The sequence below is a fragment of the Metopolophium dirhodum genome, chromosome 4 (genome assembly GCF_019925205.1).
Source record: "Metopolophium dirhodum isolate CAU chromosome 4, ASM1992520v1, whole genome shotgun sequence".
Classification (NCBI taxonomy): Eukaryota; Metazoa; Arthropoda; class Insecta; order Hemiptera; family Aphididae; genus Metopolophium; species Metopolophium dirhodum.
Genome location: NC_083563.1, coordinates 10,710,891 through 10,727,224, shown reverse-complemented (window position 1 = coordinate 10,727,224; position 16,334 = coordinate 10,710,891). Strand labels below are relative to the sequence as shown.

Genomic DNA, 16,334 nt, shown 5'->3' with positions numbered 1-16,334 from the left:
GTGAGGGGTATGGTCACAGATAATACAGAAGAAATCTATATTTTTCATCTATGGTTGTGGTGGAAAACTCGAATATTTTCACTTTATCTATATTGACAGCAACAAATGTCCGGTTTAAAAAAATACTATAATGATATGTAATTTCTTGTCTATAGACAGATAGAAATCATAAAGTAATAATCACTCTATAATAGAAATATTATAATATGCATATTTTTTATGTGAATGTAATTATTATCACTTATCAGACAATCGATTCCACCTTGAAAATTCAACGTAAAAGCACAGATTTTTTATTTTTTTGAAATTTTCAGTTTCTGTGGTAAATCTGGTTTAATCTGTGGTAGAAACTAGAAACTTCGACACTTATCTTTCTGCACGCCAGAGTGCCAGACCGGTATGTTTATTATCTATATTTGTGCTTGTCTTTTCATGTTTTCTTAAAAACATTGTCAAAGATCTGTAGATAATTTATTTACCTATATTGATAATTATAATGTACATTTAATTTTAATAAATTTTATATTGTACCGATCTAACTAAAACTAACCTAAGGACACTCCCAAATGGAACCAACGAGTTACCAAGTTAAACTCATTGAGCTATACTCAGCCTGACAAAATGTTGGTAGATAAATTATTTAGAAGACATTTATTGCTGTCTCCGTTTTACAAATGTGTAACATGGTAAATTATAAGATTTATTAGCCTAAATCCCATTAAAATAGGTTAGAAAAAATAAGTTTAAGAGGACGCTACACAGACATTTGTTGCCTCTGTCTTACAAGTACATAACATGGTAAATTTTATGCTCAGCAGATCACGTTTAGCTCCGTTAGTTTAAAAACTGGAGTGAATTGACCTCTTATGTAATTAAAAGGTAAGATTATTATCTAGGGCATCTCAGTTATGAGTATTTTACGATGTACAAACAATTTACAATTTAAAATACTCAATAATTAAAATGTAATAAAAAATGTCCTAGATAATAATCTTACCTTTAAATTTTACAATAAGTTGATTCGCTCTAATTTTTAAACTAACGGAATTAAACGTGATCTGCTGAGCGTAAAATTTACCATGTTATGTACTTGTAAGACAGAGGCAACGAATGTCTGTGTAGCGTCCTCTTAAACTTATTTTTTCTAACTCATTTTAATGGGATTTAGGCTAGTAAATCTTATAACTTATAAGACTCTGCGGGCTGGTACTTACCCTATTCGGCACTGTCTAAGGACTATGGTTTTCATCGTTCATTAATATTTTAACTTTTAAGTATGGCACATAAGTACATATATACTTTTAGTTTAAATGACACCTAAATTAAAATGTAATTTAATTTGCCGCTATAATAGATAATCTTAATATACATAATAGATACCTAATAATATTATATTGTTGGCCGTACACTTGTACGGCGTACATCTGTTATTGTTCCATAAAATGTCTCTATGATGATTTCGCAATAACATTTTTAATTTTGCAGCGACTTATTATTTTGGGTTGATAGATTTTCATATATTTTTTGTTACATAGTTAATATGTTATCGTGCTTTTTTTATATGTTCACTGTTCAGTAAAAAGGTCAAATACATTTAATCATTGTACTGTAGGTATGGTATAGCCTATATTTGATTACATTAATTTTAAAATATGGTTTGACATATGGTTGAATTGGACAAATATGGTTTAAAATATGGTTTTGTATCAAAATTGAAATTTTCTACATTTTTAATATTACCTATCTACCAATAACAAAAAAAACAAGTATTACTTATTAAGTCATCTCTTAATTGAAATCAAAATACTGTTAAATCACGTGTAATCTTGCAAAAGTATGTTGAAAATTAAAAATTATCTCAAATTCTACTAATTTTTTAGTGGATACAGAATAGATAACCCACGAGACACTGGCACACTGCAAAATATATATTGTATTATCTACCAAAAATGTATTATCCTAAAAATGCATTTTTAAATTATTAAATCATGCCCAAATAAAATGTTATTTGGCTATTAATTAAATTATACAGAATTTGCCAATATCAAAACTAAATGATTTATGCATTTTTATATGAAATAACCAACAACTTTAATCTCAAATTTACTTTCAGGCTCAAGTTAGTTATGGCCTTTATTGTTCGAAGATTTTATTCATCAGTTATTGAAAAGACCGTTTTGATATCAAGATCGACAGATGTATTTGAAAACCTTGCCTTGGAACACTGGTACTACCGATATTCAGACTTCACTAATAAATCTATGTTGCTATTGTGGATAAACAGTAATTGCGTTGTAATTGGCCGCCATCAAAATCCTTGGTTGGAAGTAAATTTTGATCCAGCTATTGACTTACGGATAGCAAGAAGGAATAGTGGTGGTGGAACAGTATTTCATGATAATAAAAATCTCAATATGACATTTTTCACGAACAGAGACATTTATAACAGGAAACAAAATTTAGAACTAATTGTTGAAACATTAAAAAATGAATGGAATGTTGTAACAGAAATTAATAAACGAGAAGATATTGTAATAGATAATATGTACAAAGTTAAGGGTTTAAATTAATTTGATTTTCTCGTAATGAAAAAATTATTCTTCAGCTTTAATGTATTAAGAAATTTAATTTATATATAGATATCTGGCACGGCTTCCAAGTTGGGAAGACCTAATGCATACCACCATTGTACATTATTAGTTAATTGCAATCGAGAATTGATGTCAAATTTATTGAGAAAACGTGAAGTAAATTGCACAATAATTAATTATTAAAATATTATGTAACTCCTAACATTGTAATGTTTTTTAGAAAAATATTGAAACCAATGCCACAGTTAGTGTAACATCAGATGTATTGAATTTGACACAAATTAATAACAAAGTGTGTATCAATAGATTAATGACTGCTGTTGGTTTACAATACCTGAAAACAGTAGGCAATACAACAACAATAAATCAAGGATTTAATTATGTAACACCAAATGAACAAACATTCCCTGGTAATATTTTTTTTTATAGAAATCAACATATAAAAGCATATAACATCTATGTATATTTCTTACAAGTAATATAAAATATTGAAACATTTTTTTTTCATTTTTTAAACAGGTTTCAATGAAATAAAAAATGAAATGGAGAGCTGGGAATGGATATATGGACGAACGCCAAAGTTTAATATAACTGTTAAATGTAATGAACAATCTGTTATTTTATCTGTAAAAAATGGCATTATTGAAAACGTTGCTACAGCCTATAATGTAAGTTTGAACCACTTGGTTAATGAAAAATTTAATATGAATGTAGCGGAAGAGATAAAACAGCATTTAAAAACCATTGAAATGTAATTTTATAGTATATCAGTTTTATTTTTATATTAGGTAATTACTGTAGTAAAATATAATATGTTGTGTTGATTTATGTTATGATTAAATATTAAAATTAATGATTAACTATCTGACACAATGTGATTCCTTATCATTTCCATTGTACAGTTTGATATTTCATAAGAACAATTTAATTTTTCTTTTGTTTAGATTCTTGAGCCTTGAATGCATTACACCTAGTGGGCAACCAAATACGTGTTTGGTTTTTGTTTATTTTAGTGAGATGGTATAATGTCACTAAAAAAAGTATGCAATGACCTATTAGACATATTGTATGTCAATCGTGTTTTCCCTTTAAAATAATGATAGTTAAAAAAATATTTTATTTTTAAAATTAAATTGTACGAGTTTTAAAATAAATTTAAAAACTAATGCACATTCATGTTGTATGGTTAATAATCATCAAGTATAGTAAATAATAATGGTACACAGTAATTAAAATTTAAAGGTTTAACTGTTATAAATTTAAATGTTTGTTTGTTCTATTAAAATGATAAAGATCATTAGGAGAATCACAATAGGACAAATAACATGGTATGAAATATAGTTAAAAATTATTATACTATAATAAGATATACATTTCATTTAATAGATACATTTATCATAACAAGAATAATGAATATTTATTTTTCTACATCTAAATAATCTTAGCCAATTATATTAGGTTGATAATCTATAATATAATTATTGTATTCTATAAATAGTAATATATGCGTATAATCCTAAGCCGTGATTATAATAATATACGGTCGAAGACTAAAATCATAATCTATGGTCTGACATTGCTTTACAGAGAGCGTGCATAAATAATACATTAAAAGCTTAATAACTAGAATATACAATATATATTTGATCAGTCAATCCGAATAATAATTAAAATAAAATAAACAGTGAAACTCGACTAGTACCTAGTCTATTGTTTATTTAAAAATGTGCAAGTTTACTATTACCCTGCACTGAATGACCTTGCATTAGGAATGAAAATATAAAAGTGAGAAACATTGCTTTTGATTGACTGTATCCAACACCACTGACAACCAACTACCATTAGGAACTTTTCTGCTAGGAAAACAAATATTGGATAATAATTTAAACATAATACAAAGAATGATAAAGTTCCAAAATTCCAAGTATACATTTATTAAATTTTATAATGTTTTGTTTGGTACGTAGAACGTGGTAAAACGTGCTTGGTTACTAAAAAAAAAAAAAAATTATAATAATAATGAAAATATTTACTTAAGACTTACAAACTGTAATAACTGGAATTTAATTTATCTAGTACAAGTTTGTCATTTTATAGTTCTACGAGATACATTTTTAGTTCCTTTAAATTGCACCACATCATTGTCTTCTTGTGAATAATCACATGAAATGTCTTTATCTTTCTTTGTTGGATTTTCTTTACGCTTTATTAAAACACTCATCATCACTACTGAAACCAACAACAAAACAGCACAGAAGCTTATAAGAGGTAACCATTTATTTTCTGTTTCTTTTTCAATTTCTGATAACATTGGCTGGTACTCGTGAACTTCTCTAGTAACGATTCTGGCTGGTCTTGCTGCCACTGGGCTGTGTGGACAATTCGCCTCGCGCACATACCTGGCCCACGTGCGTTGCACACTAGATGTGAGCTCTCTTCCAGGTCTTCTTAGTTTAGCTTCCTTAACAGGCGTGCTCTTAGGATCGAAATTGCACACCAATCCTTTGGTCTTTTTGTTGTTAACATTGGAAGCAATTGATTTTGTTGAACCAACCAACACTCCTATATTTCCTTTAGACGATGCAGCCCATTCCCACATATCTACAACATAACAGTCGCATTTCCAAGGGTTACCGACCAGTCGTAACGACATAAGTTGATGGTTATATCCAAATTTATCAGGTTTAATTGCCGTTATATTATTGAAACTTAAGTCCAACTGTTCCAACCCAGTTAATGATTCTAAAAATTTCATAGATCCTTCTTCGTCACTCTTTAATTTATTATCATTCAACAATAACTGGCTAATGTTGGGCGTTGTTGTGAAAGCATCAACAGGCAAATGACTCAAATTACATTTACTCATATCCAAATTTTTTAAACCAGATAATTGAGGTGGTAGTATTGGCCCTTCTTCGGGAACTTGAAGAGGATTTCCCGAAAGTCTCAACTCTTCCAAGTCTGGATATGTAAAATTATCATAGAACACTGTATCATTTAGACGACTAAGTCCGCAGTTATTCAACTCTAATACTTCTAAACGCGTAAGATTTTGGAATAAACCTGATTCAAGACTTTTAAGTTTATTTCCAGATAAAATAAGCGTTTTTAAAGCAGACATTTTTAAGAAAGTCGTTCTTGATATTCTTTGCAAGTTGCTATAACCCATATCTAAATGTTCCAACGATTCTAATGGAGATAAAAGTGCTGTAAATGCATTGTTCAAAGGATTTCTTGATATGTCCAATTCTTGTAGGCTAGTAAATTTATGGAATGTGTTAGCAGGCAACCGTGTCAATCCACAGTCTCTTAATGAAAGTTTCACAAGCTTTAATAAAGGCGATAAAGCTACTGCCAAGTCTGCTGCAGATAAATGGTTTCCAGATAATATGAGGGTACGCAATTTTGTAGCATTAGCAAACGCATCTTCAGACAAAGGTCCTTTTAAATGACAGTAACTGAGGTCAAGAAAATCTAAATGAACTAAATTGTGACCTAAAGTAGTAGCCACATCGAGATCAGATAATTCATTTTCAGCCAACACCAAACCTCTTAGCCAAGTATTATTGAAAAAAACATTTTCTGGTAAATTTGATACACCCGATTGTCTTAAATCAAGATGTTCCAATCTGCCTAAATTACCCAGTATTAAAGTCCAGTCAACATGACTTTTAAGACTATTTCCAGCCAATTCCAATACCGTAAGGTGCCCAAGACTACTAAATGCTACGCTCGATATGTGTGTAAGATTGCAGTTATTAAGAATTAGATGTTTTAAACTAGTAAGGGGATCAAATATGCCTGGTTCGATGATATGAAGAGGGTTTCCAGAAATATCAAGTTTGTCTAGACCACTGATATTGGCGAAAAACTGTGGTGATAATTTTGTTAGATGACTATTTGCCAGGTATAGGTACAGCAAAGACTTTGAGTATAAGAATGGACCTTCGACTTGTTCCAATGGATTTCCTTGTAATTCTAACGTAATTAATCCAGCGCTATCCCTGTAATAAATATAACAAATATCAAATAAGTTTATAATTTATGCTATTAAACATGTATTTAAACACTTTCTCATTTTCAAATATTTCTCTATAAAAGTGTTTAATAGATTAAAGTAGATATTGTTTTTTAATTTCTTTATTATTTTGTATTGTAATAAATCTATCTAATTAGAATAAAAATGTATTGATTAAATGAATATTAAAAGAATCATTACAAAATGAACCAACAGTTTGGTGATAATATTAGTATCAGTTTTTGCTTAAACAAATATTAAGCTATAAGACAATACTAATCATGCAATTAGCATCAAGAATAAAATTACGTTTATGGGTAACATATTTAACATTTTTTTAATGTTTAATTTTAAGATTAGATGGATAGAAAAAGATAATTAAAATATTTATAGTAACATTATTCTGTTTAGCCGTTTAAACATTTAATGTACGTTGGTACGTCACCCGCCAATGGAATCGACCTTGAATAAGTAAACGTGAAAACTGTGACTCAATTTGTTTAATTTAAATACGATTTAAGTTAAACACCGAAGTAAGAGCTCGTATCCTTTCATGGGCTAAATATCCTTTGTACAACCGTATACATACGAAATACCTAATATATATATATATACATTAACTAGGAGGCTAGGTACCTAGTTTATCTAAATAAACTTACACAAATGCTTCAGGATCAACATAATTGATCAAGTTAGATGACAAATCTATATCCAACAGGTAATGGAGTCCGGCAAATGTTGTTTTTTGAATTTTTGTTAAAAAGTTCTCGGACAACTGCAATGTCCTAAGTTTGATATCGGCCGGGAACGGTTCGATTTCTTTTAGGAGATTTCCGTTCATATTAAGTACGTAGACATTGCCGTCGAGTCCTTCATATGGCATGCTTGTCAAGTTACTTTCCGAACAGTCAGTCACCCAGTTAATTCTGAAGAAATGACAATCGCAATCTTCTGGACAGTCAAGCTGTTCAGATAGAATGGCACTTGTATTGCATACGTAAGCCAATAGTATTGCAAACACTATAATGGATGTACGTGTCGCCATGTCGCGGCGGGTTTCTCAATTCAAACTCTGAAAAATGAATAATTTATTAAAAATTGAAATTGAAATACTTAGTCAAGTATGAGGCCAACATTAATATAGGTATATTAGAAATTCTAATCTGGTAAAATGTGTTAAGTACCTATATTATAAAATGACCGTATCAAATTGTAAAAAATTGTTTATAGGGTTTGATGTTATCAATCGTCAAACGTTTTCGTTTGGTGTCAAGGCATTACCAAGGACTTGGCACAGGTCTCAAAACTAGAAAAAATTCATCATTCATACTACGCTCTCCAAATATTTGTAGAACATCATTCTACTAGCAATTGAATGGCCCTATAGGCACGCCCTGTCATATGAACGACAATATTAGTATTGATTTAATTAAGCCTGGCACGCCCCGTTTCAACATTGTGAACAGTTGTCTAACACTATCTGAATTTAAAATTTAAGGTCTAAAAATTTTGGACGCCGATTATAATATGGTTTCGATTAATATGTATGCCTCTACTATAGTGAAAATAATGTTCATACTATTCTTATATTAAAATCATAATCACTTTACAATTACCATTTTGTTAATGTCTTATTAATAATAATAAAAGATAATAATGCTGGTAAAATCACGAACCAACTAGAAAACAGATTATTAAGTGTTATTATTATTGCAGTCACTATATATTTAGTCGTCCAAAACATATTCTATTGAATTACTAGGAATTGTGAATCATCACTGCAAGTGGTAAAAATGATAACCTTCCAAATTATAATTCATTTTTAGTTATTAAAAATAAAATAACAATCGAAAAACTATAGAATGGCAAATTTATAAGGCTTGCATTAAAGTTGATTGATATTTTTTTGAACTTTGATGAAACATTGTCATCGATGTAACATGGTATCACCACATACCTACCATAATATATGTGAACGTGAGAGTCCACATAACAGTCACTTTAACGTCCTTGATGTACCCCCCATTCCATCTCACGTTTCTAATTGATTAATTATTAACGACATGTGTACAACAGTAAATTGCATGATTTACAAGAGAAATTAAAATATACCTATGAATTATTATGATCGAGTACACGAGACAATTGCTACTGAAGTAGTGAAGTGAAAGTAATATAGTCCCTGACAGATAAATACCATTTAAAACATATTATAACGTCTCGCCAAATTAAAATTTTACCATCAGTACCTATAATAGTCGGTACCTATACTCTGTTACTCATTATAGTACCTAATTGCATTATTATACATAATAATATAATATAATAGAGTTCTGACATAAATTACTCAACAGCAGAAGTGCAAATAGGATTCATAATCTTTGAGAGGGTAAGGTTATTTCATTTTAAATGCAACTGAAATGAAAAATAAATTTATATCTTTTCTCGTAATATAATTATTATGTAATGGATGAGTATAATATTATCGTGTATTTTTATAGAGGTCGTAGCCCTACATATTACACTTTATTTGTACCTTTGTTTATCATAAATATTTTTGATAGGGTTGTAAATTGTTGTAGCATTTAGGTAACGATAAATAAACCTATATATTATAATCAAACTAAATTAAGTTCTCAAAAATATATGCACTTAAAAACACTTAACATATTAAGTTTTATTTACATTTTACGCACTTCCATGATGTCGATATACATGTTCGACAGAATAATATAGTTAAAAAATTAATGCTAATGATAAATTACATAATCTGTTATACCAGCACAAAGTAAATATCTTAAACATAGACGGAGATCGGGTGGTGCTTGGAGAGCTTAGAGTGCCCTACAAAAATATTCGATACAAACCACCACTGCATAAAAAATTGTAGTAGAAAATATGTATTTTACATAAATATTATACCAAGATCTTTCAAAGCGTAACAAAAAATGTTTTTATATGAATAATAATTTTAATTATATTTGTTTCAAGTTTTGAATAAAATACACAATCATGCAATTTGCATTAAATGAGTTAAATATTTTTCCATAGTAGATATTTTAATAACGCTGTGAAGTTAACCTCATGGTGGTTTCGTAATAAGTAGATACTATATAGTACCTATATAGTATATCTATGATATCACTGTAGCATGTGTTTATGCAGTTTCTCGACTATGCGTAAGATTAATGCTAATAATAGTTTGTGCTGCAAAACAAATTAAATTCTTCTGTATTTTTATATTGTAGTTTGTAAGGATAAGTATAGAAAAGTATTTTAAAATTGATATCATAAGAATTACCTATAAATACATTTTCATCTGAAAATTTATATTTTATATTTAATAACATTCTGCAGTATATTATAATATTCACTAAATTGTATATAAACTATTATTCATGTTTATTTTTTATTAATGCATATCGTTTATGATAATATATTGGGAGGGGGGGGGGGGGGGGGCGTAGTCCCTAGTACCTTAGTCCTGGTACCTATCCCTATAGTAAAATACTATAGCAAACTACCACTATAATTCTATAAAATCTCAACCAGTGATCTGATCTTTAAACCGTTAAAATATAACAATTCATAAAGAAAAACTAATTATTGCAAACAATAATTTTAACTAAGTACCCATTTTTGGGCTCACATTGTGACATCGTACATAATATTAATATAACAAGCGTCTGCGTCATCGTAACTTATCGACATTCAGAAAATTATTCAAGAAACTTTAGAGGCAAAGAGATTAAAATAAAAAGATAACATATTATAGGTATAGCCAACAAAGAAGGAATAAAAAATATAGGTATTTCTTCAATGCAACTTATCTAAATGGATATCGGTAAAAAATTTTACGAAATAATTACGATGCACGGAAAATATTTTACCGTCAAAATCGTTAGCGTTTAGTTATAATAATTTTTAAACATGCACTGCGGCTTGTCTAGCTATATATAGCTACGTTTTTTATTCTTGGATCTTTGTCATAAATGCGTAATACATGCAAACCTGCATTTTTACCCAAATTCCAAATAATCATAATCTTATTTTGTCAAGATAAAATAACTATTTTAACCGAATTATTACAGTAAACGTATATAGTTATTTTACGTGCGATAATATTATAAAATACAAAATATTCGCCTAACCCAGGTATGTCATAATTTGAATAAACATAAAACATTAGACTGAACAATTTCAAACCAAAGTTATATAAGTAGGTACGCCTAAACATCCATAAAGTTACAATTTATTTACTCACGCATTAATTAGTTCGTATTAATATTCTTGTAGGATTCAACGTGTGTGCATTCGTCTACACTCTATGCTGTCAATAGACAATAAGACGTGCGTTGAATACGCTTACAAAATCAATTCCGACGATGGGTATTGTACATTTTATGATATACCAAAGACACAATATTATTTATAATACGAATTTCAGGTTTAAGGAGTTTTCCCATCTTTTGTTTGCAGTTGTACTCTCATACGAGATGAAAGTCTTATAATACAATATATTACTTATAACTTACATGGAAGGAATACAAGTTACGTGTGTCTAGTATATACCTATTAATCGTTAAAGTTTGATTTGAAAAAAATGTCTACCGATAATATCTTATCTTATTATATGATCCACAGTAGCTTAGTATGAGAATAGGAGTGAGATTATAACGACTACTATATATTTACTTGTACGTTGCAGTACCTATCATAATATTGTAAATAATATGTAGTAAATATGTAAATAATATTAAATATAAGCACCGATTTAATGTGATATCGCAGTGAGTATCTTATGCAGTTGATAATATGGTAAGAGTGGTTAAAAATGTTAATCCCTCCCGAGTCCCGAATAGTAGTTGTATTGGAACAGATTTTTAGATTGCATTCGAATACATACTTGTATAATGTTATTTATGAAATATGAGTATACCCTATCCGATAATTTTTACACACGATTATAATATGTACCTATGTGGTATAAGTATATATATAACACATACCGTTTCGAAAATGTACAGATATATATACGGTATACCTAGGATATTTTTTTAATAATAGCATTAATTTACTGATATAATAAAACAGTCTGTCTGATAGTCGTTTGCATATAATATAATATGCGTACATATTATAGAAAAACGCATCCTACAAGTCCGCGGGCCGTAAATATAATATAGGTACGTATATATATCTACACATTTTTTAAACTTGTTATTGTAGTCTGATCTCGTGGACCTTGGCGAAATTAAATTACATCCGTTTGAAATAATAGTAATAATAATAATAATAATAAAAAAACTCGCGCAACAAGTACCCAACATACATATTATATGAAATTATATACATGCGCACACACACACACGAGCACGCACACGTATCTGTATATTATAATAAAACATATATAGGCGTATCGCGTATATATTTAAAAAAAAAATTTTCTAGTTTGCGAACAAATTTCCCGACACACGGACGTCACACGTTTGTATAACATTGTGTGTGTGGCGAAGTTCAATTTTTTTTTCTGATGCAAAAAAATCGTAATCCCGACCACCGTTATTGTAGCCATAATAGTCATAATAATAATAATAATAATAATAATAATAATAATAATAATAATAATAATAATAATAATAATAATATCATTATCTATATACCCATACGTAATAATATTATGTCGTATGTAGGTACGACATGAGCGACGGCGGCGTTCAGCAGGTGATGGCGGCGGCTGCGGCGGCGGGTTACGTCAGCCGCGCGGTGGTGGTAGATAGGTATTAGAGTATTACATATTATATCTGTAGCTAATATATTTCAGGCGGGTACGCGAATTCCGAAAACCAGCGTGCATAAAAACATTTTCGATTTGACGTGGATCGCCGTGGCACACGTACGCTCACAATTGTTTTTTTCCGTTTTCGTTTATAGTATAATATATTTATTATTTTTGTTTTACGACTAATTAAATCGGACGAGGTCGCCGCCGCCGCCGTCGCCACCACCACCGACGTGCATTGCGATCTCGTACCTATATTATTATTATTATCATGTTTATAGGTAGTAATATAGTAGGCGCACGGTGCAGAAATAATAATGTTTCGATGTATTCGCTCGTACACGACGACGCCTGCGATCGGCAAAACATTATATATTATTAACTCGTAAAATAATATTATTATGTTTGTCGAACGGCGGAAGACGCGCGTAAAAATAAAATAAAAAAAAAAAAAACCAGAAACAAACCGATACCCATCCGGGTGTACGCAATACACGGTATTAATCCATTATCCATTACTATTATTATACACTATTGGATTTTAGTTCGTTCGCCCCGCGACGCGGTTGACCTTTCTCGGGCGGTGGGTGTGCTCCGTCAGCGGCGCACAATATATTATATTTTATTAAAACATCATTATTATAACGCAGATACACACGTTCGCACACCGCACGTACAAATATTTTTAATTTACGTTACCCGTGAGCCGGACGTTGTGCGCAAAGCGCAATTATTATCATTAATCGTCATTATCATTATCGTCGTCGTTATTATTACGGTTGGCGTGTACGATAATAATCGTCTTAAGTAATCGCCAGACTCGATACTGTAATGCCCGTCCTGAATATTATTACAATATTTTTAATGGTCGTGTATTATGCGTGCAGAGAGATGCGACGGCTCCGGCGAAATGTAGCACCTAACAGCCGAAGGAGAGACCGACGGGATTCGTAAAAAAATGTTAACCTCGGCGAATAGGTTTGAACGCGACGGGGAGTGCGTGGAAGTGGTGTCAAGGGCTTTTCAAATGTATCGATTATTCGTTTTCCTGTACGGTGGCCGTTCGCACGATTATCGCGATGCCGCGGGGACGTGATATATACCGCGACCGCGTACAGCACACCTGGGCCGTCCGTCCGGCCAGATTGAAAACGAAAGCAAATAGATACCTGTCCAATAGCTGGGGCACAGCGATTAAGGTGTTTAAAATATGTTTGACACGCGTGTGTGCATAAAAAAAACAACCGATCGTTTGTTTATGACGTTATATCATTATAATGTATAGATTATGCAGAGGTAGTCGGTAGTAAACACATATCATGGGTATTATATGAATATTATAAAACATTATTGAAGTAAATTATGTCGTGAGTGCGTGTATGTTGACTTACCCCAATAAAAAACGGTTTGACGGCTCGAGCGATGATGAAAATATCGAATCGACGTGGACCGGTTCGAGTAAAAGAATGATATTAACACTCGCACGACTTGTACCCCTTTTTTTTTTTTTGAAGATAAATTCGTAAACAAAACGTTAGCACCAATAAGTGCTGCTGCGGAAGTTGTTGACGTTAACGACTACGTCCACGTTGCACCGCACAGGGACTCGCGACAACTGGTGGCTGGATAGTGGATAATGATTTCGGAATCGGTGAATCGTTCTTTGAGCGCAGAACGAGTCAAACCAGCGGGACCCTTGGTGGGGGGTTGATGTCGATGGTGGGGCGGCTGCGGCGGCGACGCTCGCGTGTGCCCGACCACCGTCGTCTCCCACCGCCACCAACGGGGTTTTCGCAACATCGCGCCGCCGCATGACTCACACTCGTACCTATATACACGCTTTGTTATTATTATGATATTATTATTCGACAACAAAAAAAGCCGTTTTCTCGATTTAAAACCATGATCAATCTACAACGTTCGTCGACGAAAGGGACACTGGTCTATTAATTGACTAATACAAATATTATAAAATATTCGTCTGCGACCCATCTATCCATATAAAACTATAGTTCAACAAATGTGTGGTCGAAAAACGACACCACATAATACACATTAATAGTATAGCCTAATAGGTAGGTTAATGGTGTTGACGCATTAACGGTCTGGGGAGTTCGGAATGCGAAATACCGTTTTTTTTTCTCGATTTGCGCAGTAGCGCCGGCGCGGCGTATGACAAACGGGTGTGAATTGATTGAATAAACGCACTAGTTGTTGAAATATTAACCTAAGCAATGCCTGATTGAATTTGAAGGCATAACGACTTGTGGGAGCCGTGCTGGACTATGCTGCTGCACTCGACCTGCACGTCTGCACCACTCGTCGAAGAGGTCTGAGCTGGTAAATTGTGCCTATACCGTAGTATACAGTAGTAAAGCCGATAGACTGATTGGATAGATGATTATATATATATATATATATATATATAGCTGGACATGCAGCCATGCAGAAACAGACTCCTGGTAAATTCGAATCTAGGTAAAAAAATCCCCGGAAAAAAAATCTCCAAAGCTATACCTAACTGTACTGTTGGGTACAGTTGTCAAAAATAATAATTCCCTTAATAATTCATTATAATAAAAATATATAAAATTTGATTGATAATTATTATATTATTATAATATTGATAAATAGGTTCATAATATTATATTATATATGATATTGCTATATAAATATTTATTTATTTAATATTTATAACCAAATAGGTATATCATTGTTAATAAAAATTAAAAAAACAGTATATGACATACGTTGAATCTCATTTTGACAAATATTATACTGAAATTAAATAATATCATATATACATCTTACATTATTTTTTAACTTAAGTATTAGTATGTAATATACTACAATTATCAATTTTATAATTAAAAGTATAATAACTAATAACATTATCTAGACGAAAAAAAGTAATAACAGCAATTATATTTATATTTATTGGAAGGTAATTTCGACGACTTTAATATAAGTAAAAATTTTGTTTTATCAAGATTTTAAGGTAAAATTAATGTATCATTTAATAGTCGATCATATTATGTAGCCCACCCCAAAATTATTTCTATATACTCCACTGGAATGAATTGACTTTTTATAAAATTTAAAGTTCTAATTATTATCTAGGCAATATAATACGCTTTATATTATATTTTAATTTTAAAGCGAACTATGAGTATTTTATGATATACAATTATATATAAGTATTTGCTTTGGGGATTTTGGATTTTTTTCCGTGGACTTTTTTTCGATTCCCGGTAAATTCCACGTTCGAATGAACGATTTTGATGTCGGATCTGTATTTCTTTATATTATGTAAAATACTAATTTAAGTAGTTTCGACTGTTGGTGTATCATGAAATAATTTCATTATTTTATAAGGAATAAAAGTAATAAACGTTTTAAATATGTATTGATTATATAATATTCATATTGTATGTACCTTTATAGACTAATACAAGGGTAACAGTTTGCATTTAAATGAAAAGTTTTAATACCTAATAATGCTGGCTATGAATTAAATGTTTAAAAAATCCCAAAAAACGACATAGACGTAGATCGTAGATAAGATTTAAAAAATCAAATACAAAATAAGTATTGCAAATAATTATCTATTTAATTGTATTTTTTATTAATGCAGTCGGCATACCATGGTCGGCATGGTTAACTTTGCATGCCTAGTAGCCAGTAAGTACCTACACTGAATTGAAAAGTTTTAATATCAAAAATTCATTGTAATTTTCCAATTTTATTTTTGAAAATTCGATAGAATTCAGGATTAAGTGATGTTTGTTATGTGTGAAAATATTGCAATAAAAATTATTATTTGTTGAATTAGAATTTAGATCACAGTTATTATACTTCTTCGAAAAACATTACAACAGCCACACACTGTAGCAACAATTCAATCCAAGTAATTTCGAGCGCTTAGAAATCTAAAATTATGATA

General features: G+C 30.8%; 2 protein-coding genes across 2 annotated transcripts; one reads left to right on the top strand and one right to left on the bottom strand.

Moving 5' to 3' along the window:
* The first annotated feature begins 58 nt into the window (after nucleotides 1-58).
* On the top strand, nucleotides 59-3,464 carry LOC132943941 (lipoyltransferase 1, mitochondrial). Its single transcript, XM_061013117.1, has 6 exons — nucleotides 59-227; nucleotides 315-397; nucleotides 2,114-2,552; nucleotides 2,640-2,747; nucleotides 2,812-3,001; nucleotides 3,111-3,464. Exons 3-6 carry the CDS (start codon nucleotides 2,127-2,129, stop codon nucleotides 3,344-3,346), a joined length of 960 nt encoding a protein of 319 aa, XP_060869100.1. The 5' UTR covers nucleotides 59-227; nucleotides 315-397; nucleotides 2,114-2,126; the 3' UTR covers nucleotides 3,347-3,464.
* Nucleotides 3,465-3,927: 463 nt separating this feature from the next.
* On the bottom strand, nucleotides 3,928-14,038 carry LOC132943937 (uncharacterized). Its single transcript, XM_061013113.1, has 3 exons — nucleotides 13,783-14,038; nucleotides 7,269-7,681; nucleotides 3,928-6,595 (listed from the first exon to the last, which is right to left on the bottom strand). The coding sequence occupies exons 2-3, from the start codon at nucleotides 7,652-7,654 to the stop codon at nucleotides 4,678-4,680; spliced, it is 2,304 nt and encodes a 767-aa protein (XP_060869096.1). The 5' UTR covers nucleotides 7,655-7,681; nucleotides 13,783-14,038; the 3' UTR covers nucleotides 3,928-4,677.
* Between the last annotated feature and the right edge of the window lie 2,296 nt (nucleotides 14,039-16,334).